The 9,158-nt window shown below is 50.9% G+C and overlaps 1 protein-coding gene across 1 annotated transcript; it reads right to left on the bottom strand.

Moving 5' to 3' along the window:
- Nucleotides 1-727: 727 nt before the first annotated feature.
- On the bottom strand, nucleotides 728-8,534 carry LOC101687507 (C-reactive protein). The gene is given in 5 exon segments (XM_013047455.2): nucleotides 728-816; nucleotides 2,897-3,142; nucleotides 3,145-3,474; nucleotides 4,034-4,106; nucleotides 8,412-8,534. Coding segments are annotated over 5 exon segments (861 nt in total).
- Nucleotides 8,535-9,158: the final 624 nt, after the last annotated feature.

The following is a 9,158-nucleotide window of genomic DNA, read 5'->3' as shown; positions in this document are numbered from 1 at the left end:
TCCTTTTAGGTTGATTTCCTCCTCCCTGAGTTTCCAATGTCCCCCTAAAAATCAAAGCGAGAGTTTTCTGCCAAATTTGGAAGCCTCTTCTCCTCTCCGTGTCTCTTCACTCTGCCTCTGAGTGAACCTGTTTCCTGAAACCACAGTGTCCCAGGGAGAGATCTTCCAAATGTGCCCCCTTATCCCATAAATCTGTAATCGTATCCCTGATGTTTTTCTCCATGGCAAGCAGACAGATCATCCTCGGGGCTGGAGACCCCCTTCTTCTGTATCTATTAACTGCTGCATCCCTTCAACCTACTGGGCCTCTGATCCAGAGTCTGTGTCTTTGAAATCCACTATCGTGACTATTAGCAAATCATAGATAACATGCCTTGAGCACTCACTATGGACCAGCAAAGGGGGGCCTACATTGTCCCCATTTTATTTTCTGTGAAGATTGATTTTATTTATTTATTTGTTTGTTTATTTGTTTGTTTATTTATTTATTTATTTTAGGGGGAAGAGCCGAGGGAGAGGGAGAGAGAGAATCTCAAGCAGACTCCCTGCTGAATGCAGAGCATGACATCAGGCTCGATCTCCTGACCCTGAGATCATAACCTGAGCTGAAATCCAGAGCTGGATGCTTAACCAACTGAGCCAGCCAGGAGCATTAGTCCCATTTTAAAGGTGAAGAAATTGGGAGGAATTGGGAGGATACACAGCATTTTAAATAACTCATCCGAGGTTACGTGCCACTGAAGAATGGAGCCGGGGTCCGAGATCGGGCGGTCTGCTGTCTTAAACCCTGGTAAAAGGGGCGGGGCCTCCGAGGAACTGCAACGGGCCATATGGGTGCACAGATTAGACCCTCAAGAGTCCGTCTTTGACCTGCACACAAGGAAAGCATATTGAGAGGAACAGGACCTAGTTCTTTCGGTGCTTGGCACTCACACTGCAAAGTCCAAAGATTCCAGGCACCGGGACTCCATTCATTTTGAGGTGAACCTGCCCCAACCCCTGAGGAACATCTCAATATCCAGAGCTGGAACTCTTGGGCAAGCCTGCGCTGGCTCCAGATGTGAGCCCCATCCCCTGTGCCAGGCAACCTGCCATTCTGCTACTGTGTCAACAGGCCTGGAGTCCTGCCCGCCCAGCTTCCTTCTGCCCTACGTGAAGAAAGTACAGGCCTCCTGATGAAGGAGCTCCCTTCTCTCCTTGCAGCATTTCGAGCTCTGAGGGAACAGCCTCATCTCCTCTCCTGCACATTCTAAAGGAACTGAGGAATAGAAATGGGACTCAAATAAGGATCACAGCACCAGCCTCGTGGTGGGCCGAGAATGCCGCTGGGATCCAAGGTAAGAAAACCTCCCTTCCTAAAACCTCCCTCCCCGGATCCAAGCAAGGAGAACCTACATTTACCTCCCACCGGGTGGAGAAAGTTGGGTCCCAGAGCCCCAGCGAGAGCTGACAATGCATAGGACACTTGACCCTGAACTGTGAACCAGCGGATGTCAGACTTGGGAGAGACAGCAGGACAAGTCCCTCCTCTTCCCAAAAGGAGGAGCCTGTCAGAGTCAGATGGAAGCTTCCCCTGCCTGGGACCCTCTCACAAAGAAGACCTGGTCTTGCTTGATCAAGCTGCTGTTATGTCCTCTCCAGCATTCCTTACTACACAAATGGAGAAACAAAGACACGGATGACTGAATAAGCACACCTATGAGAGTCAGGGGATGATTGGTAGAAACTAGGGGGAGGTGGTGGTCCCTTGGATGGGGAGCTGCAGGCTGTCAGAGCGGGCGCTGCAGGACTGGGAGCTCGGCAGTCGGCTGACATTGTAAGGGTCTAACTGTGGCCGGGTCAGCAGGCAGGGGCTCGAGAACTCGCCCCCACTCTAGCATTGAGCAGCAGGATGACAGGAAAGTACTAAGACATGAAATAACAGTACTTAAGGCATGTGAAAGATTTATTTCAAAAAGATTAATGACGGGAACATTGAGAAAATCTGACACAGCATGAAGCTCTCAAGCAAACTGAGGGAAACAGAGACTGGATGAAACGTGAGTGTTGAAGGAATGTGCAAGTCCAAGAAGGAATTCCAGACAGACTCAGAATGTGCTGTGGGATTTCCAGAGGCACTGGAAATAGGAAGGAGCCCAGTATGCCAAACAGGAAAATGAACGCATGGTGCGGAAGAAAGGCTTAAAAAAGTGAGAGCTCACATGATAAGGATAAGGCACACAGGTAAGGAGAAGTAATGGAAACATCACACAATGAAAACTGGTGGTCCTGAGGAAAAAAAGAAAACCCCTGAAGCAGGAACAACAGTAAAACATTTCTTTTTAGATTTTTAAATCTTCAAATTGACAGGATTAAAGAATTAAAGATCATTCAAACATATAATGGCCACATCCTAGTGGGCGAGTGGGGTCAAAATGCTGGAAAAACTCTCCTCCTGGGTTATGCAGCTAATTCATTAAAGCACAGTCAGAGGGGGTGGGTTTGCCTTTAAAGGGAAAAGTAGATGTTAGTGGGGCTGCTGGTAAACACAGGCGGTCTTCCAGGAGGGAAAGAAAAGAAAAGTTGGCTCCCTTGCTCCTAGACATACTGAAAATGCATAGCTCCCCACCTTGACCAAACACTGCAATCCCTGTGATCCTAGGTTTCCACTCCCAAAATCAGATCTAACTGGCCCTGGGTGTGTCCTGGTAATTCTACAAAAAGCCCCTCTTCTCTGCGCTGTCCCTGGTGCTGAGGAAAACAGGTAGAGAAGACAAAGGGAAATACGGTCCCTCGGCCAGAGCCGTGTGTGTAGGACAGCAACACCTGAGAGCAAGAGACAGGGCAATGTAAGTGTGACCGCCCCTCCCCCCAGAGGAGGCAACTTCAGCACAGACAAAAGGCCTCAGGACCACACCTCGTGTTTCATACTTGAGTTCCTGCCAGTTCAGGAAGTTAGGGATGGAGACCCCACCGGTGGAGACAGCTCTGATCTCCTCTGGGGGCAGCACAAAGTCCCACATGTTCCCATCTCCAACCTCTCCCACCAAGACCTGGGTCTTATCAAAGTCCCCACCGAATGAATCCTGCTCCTGCCCTAGGCTGATGCTTGCTTCTGACCCCACCGTGTATTCCTTCCTCAGACTCATCCTCACCATGGGCTTCCATCCACCTAGAGCTCTGTAATCCCTGTTTGGGACTCCCAGGTAACACAGAAGTGCCTGGGTGTGTAAAAAGTCTCAGGAACTCTGAAGTAGGTGTCAGATCCCCCCCCCCCCACAGACACGCTGTACAAGCCAGGCTTTTCCCTGAAGAGGAGGATCTCATTGTGCTGTGCCCTGGTGGCATACGAGGAGAGGCTGTAGGGGTGGGCCAAGGCAGTGTAGACTTGCAGGCACAGGGTGAAAGCCTTCAGTGGCTTCTGTACCGGAACGGATAAGGTCACCTAAGAATTATCTGATTCTGTGGGGAACACAAAGGCCTTTCTGCGTGTGTCTGCAGGAGAGAAAACAGAGAAAGAAAGTATCAGCAGCTGAGTTATGTTAAAAAACAAAATTCACATGAGTACATTGAAGGATCTACTTGGCTTTAGTCACTGACTCATAAATTGGGCAGCACTCCATCTAGCAGATAAGAAGGAGCTCTGAGGAGCAGCGTAGTATGTAGAAAGTTCCAGAAGAAAATGTTTCTTGCAAAGAGCAGATTATCTCAGGCAATCACCTTCCTATGGGGAAAGGGGGGGCCGTTCTCAGGCTCACCAGCGCAGAGCAGGTAAACCCAGACTGACTGGTTAAAGAGTACACTCCGCGGTGGGAGGGCAGGGGCGCTGGCCCCCGCAGCCAGGTTAGGTGTTAAGTCACCCAAGTCATTCCATGGGGGCCAGTGGTCTCTTTTTTAATAGCTTATCAGGTCACAAGGACGTCTTCTCTCACCAAGCCAGACTGCCCGCTTCCCCAGACCACCACCCCTCACCCACGCGGGCCCTTCTCCCATGGCTTTGCACCACACAGTCCAGAGACAAGAGCTCAGCGACCCTCCGAAGCAAAGCACCTACTGCCTTGGAAGAAAGCTCCAGGGAGGTTAACGATGACCGGGAGACACAGCAACAACTTCTCCGTGTTTCCTCCCTGGGGTCACTGTGTGTGGAATCTGGGCTACGGTCCTGGAAAGAGGACGAGCGGCTGAGATCCCACCTTGGGTCTGTTCCCCCCTGACCTTTTACAGGCCAAGGTCAGCGTGCTGTGGCTGATGGGTAAGTGATTTTCCAAAGTCACCCCGTGGAGCCATGAATCAGAGCTCAAAGAGAAAAAAAAAAAAGATAAATCACAAAATGAGAGATCGATGCGGGTTATTTATTAGAGACTCCACAGTGCCGTGCCTGCTGGTGCTCCAACAGCCTCGTGCGGCCGTGCTTGGCAAATCACAACAGTCACATCCCAAAATCCAGTCTCGGTAAATGTCCTGAAATACCAGCCGTGGCTTGGGGCAGGCGGTGGTGGTGGGGTGTCTGCAGAGGAGGTTTTCCTCACAGGGACAACCACGACGTGACTTAGGAGAGTGAAATCAGAAAATCGGGGCGTGTTGTGGAACACCGTCCTGTCTGTCCACCGCACAGAACGCGCAGCCACTCACGAGGCAGGTTGCAAACTTTACGCTACAACTGGTAAAAATGCGTATGAGCCTATAAGAGAAAAAATAACGTAAATTTGTCTATACACTATTTTTTTAAAAGAAGTAAATTACTTGGGGAAAAAAAAATGTTTAAGGAATACCCCCAAACAATAAGTGTTCTTATCATAGTAACAAAATTATGAGGGGCTTTTCCCCTCATTAACATTTCTGAAGGTGGTCTCCTGATGTCTCAAGTGAAGTGTGCGTGTGTGTACATTTGATTAAGAAGCAAGGAAAGGGACGGTGGAGATCAATAGTCCTCGAGGCTCCAAAAGCTACTGTTTTCATTTCATCAACAGGACACGCAGCCGGACTCTGCTTTATTCCCAGAATACCTAGAACGGAGAACAAGCTCAGTCTGACATCCTGATTCTGTGTTTCACGGCACACGCGCATCTACATAAAACATGACACTTTCACGTGAAAAGGATCTCGAGCTAACTCGTGATGGTCTCATCATGACTTTTCCCATGGACAACCAATGAAAAATTGGTAATAAAGGTTATTTCTCAATCAACTAGAAGAACCATCATGTGGGTAGCATATTCCAAATTACAAGGTAATAGGACTATTACAAATGGTTAGTACATTTCTGGAAAAGTTTGAGATTTTTTCTTTTTTTGTTTTTTTTTTTTTTTTTTTTTTTTTAATGATGCACAGTTAAGACGCACCTGGGTGGGTCAGTCAGTTGAGCATCTGCTTTCGGCTGGGGTCATGGTTCCAGGGTCCTGGGATCGAGCCCTGCATCGGCCTCCCTGCCCACTGGGGAGTCTGCTTCTCTCTCTCCCCTTACCCCTCCCCCTGCTAGTGCTTTCTCTCTCTCTCTCTTTCAAATAAATAAATTATTTTCTTTAAAAAAAGACGTGCATTTAAATTTGCTTTCAAACCTTTTTTTTTTTTTAAGATTTTATTTATTTATTTGACAGACAGAGATCACAAGTAGGCAGAGAGGCAGGCAGAGAGAGAGGAGGAAGCAGGCTCCCTGCTGAGCAGAGAGCCCGATGTGGGGCTCAATCCCAGGACCCTGAGATCGTGACCTGAGCTGAAGGCAGAGGCTTTAACCCACTGAGCCACCTAGGCACCCCTCTCCAAAACCTTTTGCATCTTATTTTTTAAATGTAAGATTGGCTTAAAGTGATTCCTTCATAAGCTTTTCTTATTCTAGCCATTTATTCAATTATAGGTAGATTTAAACAGAAAAATACATATCATAGGCAAAAGGTTGGGACACAGAAGGAAGAAGTGTCGACACTGTGCTCAGTCTGCCCTCTTGTTAGCACTGGGCCCCCCAGGTGAGTCTCAAGAATGCAGGTACCGGTAGGATGGGCGGATTCTGTAGGAACACGGGGATGTCAAGGGGCCCGGCACGTCAGGAAGATCTCCCAAATGGATGTTCTGAACAAGGCTTGACACTGAACGAGAACGAGAGAGGGAGACGTGGAGGTAGGGAGAGGGCGGGCTGAGGCGATGGCGGAGAAGAGAAACAACAAGGAAGAGGGACTCCAAGCCCTCCGCAGCGAGTGCTCCACAGTTGGCTCCTGTCCTCGTAACCTGCCTGGACGGTGCGTGACCGCTCGCTCCCGGGGTGACCGCGGCCATGAGACTCATCAGGGGAGGGGCATGGTAAGTCCGCACTCTGGCCTCAGACGCGTTGCTCGGAAGCTCTCTGCTCGCTTTCTCCTACAGTTCACCGTGCTCCAGTGAAAGTCCTGAAGGACTTCAGCCTTTCCCTACACCTTGGCACTTTGCTTTCTCCCTGATTCCAAGCCCCAGTGGGTAAGACAGACGCCTCGGACTGCAGGGTTCCAAAGTTCCAGGTGCAGGAAAAGAAGAGCATCCTAAGACAGACAGAAGGTTCGTTACCACGGAGCAAGTCTACTGAATAGATAAAAATTTGTGGGATGGTAAACACAAGGTTACCCTTTCATTTAATCCTGGAGTAGCCCGACGCCAGACTCCAGGACCTAAATAACGCAGCTGGTGTGCTCTCTCAGTTCAAACAGGAGCCCCTGGAAAAGGGGAAGGAAAGAGGAAGCAAGGGACACATCAGGCAGAAAGAGCCACACAATCAGTCCGAGACAACAGCTGTCTTCCCGAAGCTACTGCTCAGCCTGCAATGGGGGCTCCCCGGACCCCACCGGCAGAGACTGGCTCACGTAACTGTCCCCAAAGGAGCTCTGTCACCACCAGACCATCGGCTGCCGCCGACTGCCATGTGGCCTGGGCAGCTGGTCGGTTCAAAGCTACGAGGTCATTACAACACAAGCATCTCCAGTTGAGAATCACTGGCCTCGAGGATTTTCCCTGCACTTGCACACCCCGGGTAAATGCTTCCCAGAATGTGAGATTGCGTCTCCCCGCACACACGGCAGCCGAGAAGGTGGGCTTTCCACGTCAAGGAAGAACTTTGACAAGGTGTTACAGGCACACTCTGCCTAATGTCTGTGTTGATGCTGAGACGGAGCAGGAATTGGAGGCAAAAGCCAGTCTCCTACACATGCAACAACAAAACGAAAGCCAGGGAGATTGCCAGGGCCCCAGAAATGGTAGCCAACAGCCTGGGTGCTTGGCGTTCCAGAGAGGCTTCCCCGCAAGAAAGGCAGCACACAACCCCATATCCTCATTCCCCCACAGGCCCTGGTGCGGAGGATTAGCCTGTGCTGCCCGAAGCCCGGCCCCCGCAGCAGACCACCTGGGTTCAACCCTGGCTCTGGGCAAGTCCATTAACCTCTTCAGACCGCAGTTTCTTCAGCTGCTAAACGAGGAACATAAAATAGTATTTACCACATAGCACTGTCATGGAACAAATAAACACTCGTAAAGGACTTCAGACGGTGCCTAAGGAGCGTGCGGTCCTCCAAAGACATTTTTAAGGTGGGCTGCAGTCTGGCCTGCGTGATTAAGCAGTTGTCATCCCGGGAGCAGGAATTTATGAGATCACTTGTTGGAGGGCACGAAAGGGCGTGGGGAAGCGGGGGTCTCCCTGAATGGGTCCTCAGAGAGCGCACCAGAGGCAGGCTAAGGGATAACCTGAGTCAAGATGTTCTAGACCCTTCTTTAAAGATGACCACCTGCCTTTAAGCTTGTTGGGAGCCAGTCATGTCCCCCAAATAAGACATCTGAGCTGCCAGGAAGACACTGAAGTGAGGGCTCCCAAAACACACTGGGCCACTGAGCTTGCGAATCGCAGATTCCTGCGCTCGAACTCTGGACATCGGATCCAGGAGGTTGGAGTCAATGAATGTACACGCAGAATGAGCAGCCCTGGGGGTGACGGTGCTGTGGCCCATAACCCACCGCTCAGCCAGGCCATCCGGGAACCTCGAGCTAGGAGTCTGCGTTTACTGGAGGAGAAGGCTCCCAAGCTCCCCACCGCCCCCGGTGCAGGAGAAACGACAAGGTGCATGTGTGTGACCGCGGCGGAAATCCAGCCTCTGGGCCTAGAAGACGCTGATCTCAGATAAAGCTCTTCAGAAATCAAAGCAACGCTGCTGGGGCTCCACGGCTCAGAAATCCGGGTATTTGCATTGTTGTCGCTGCTCTTACTGTTGACGTTTTAAGGATCTGGAGTCAATTGCTCTTTTAGTCAATGCTTGCACGTCAGACCTGGGCATAGGGAACAGCATGGGGGCGGGGAGGGGGACCACAGTCTTAGCCTCCCACCTGCTTTGTCACCTGGAACTCCAAGTCCATCTCCGTCCTGCTCCAGCCCCCTTCTGAGGCAGCCAGACGTCCGGTCCCTCCTGCAGGCCCCGGCTGACCTCGGAGACGGGGCCTCGTCCGCTCATCCGGCTGGAGGCCACGTGGGGCTTCTCAGCATGACCCGTGCCCGCTATTTCTGCCCGACACGGGGAGGTTTTCGGTACCTGGTCTGCACGCGTCATGTCCCGTTCCATGCTAAGGCTCACCCTGGGCTCAGGCTTGGCCCGGACCCTTGTCAGCATGGCCGCTCTCAGTCCCCAGAGGAAAGTGTCCTGCCGGGTGGCCCCTCCTGCCTCTCCCCACGACTTCACGCTGACAGTCTCTGACATCCGTGACTGAGCCACCCCTCTTCTTTGGCCTGCAAAGGTGCTGCAGAGGCTGAGCTACCACCTCCTGCGGGACCTAAGCTCCTTCCCATGGCTAGAATTCTACAAATGTATTCTCCTTACCCCACTCCCTTTGACAGAAAAATGTTTATTTTTGTTCGGACCCTTTATATAGTTTACACCCTTTTTCTCATGGAAGGACCTCTGTGGTAGTTTCATCATGGGATTTAGGTATCGTTGGGCCCTCTGTCCTTCCAACTTCAGCCTTAATGCCTGACTCCACATCTGGGTACACCAGAGGCTAGGATAAAGGACAACCAGGGCTGACGACGTGGCTCTATTAACATCAGCAAGAAGGGGCCGCAGTGGACACTGAATCTTACCCTCCATTTACAGTGAAAAACGACTGCTTAGAACCAACTCACCCAAACTAGAATCACCCTTTTTGGCAGATGTCACCCCACAGTTCATTGAATTACG

Source organism: Mustela putorius, unplaced genomic scaffold (assembly GCF_011764305.1).
Source record: "Mustela putorius furo isolate JIRA1106 unplaced genomic scaffold, ASM1176430v1.1 tig00000997_pilon_pilon_pilon, whole genome shotgun sequence".
Lineage (NCBI taxonomy): Eukaryota > Metazoa > Chordata > Mammalia > Carnivora > Mustelidae > Mustela > Mustela putorius.
Note: the sequence above shows the minus strand (reverse complement) of the source record. Positions and strands in the feature narration are given on the sequence as shown.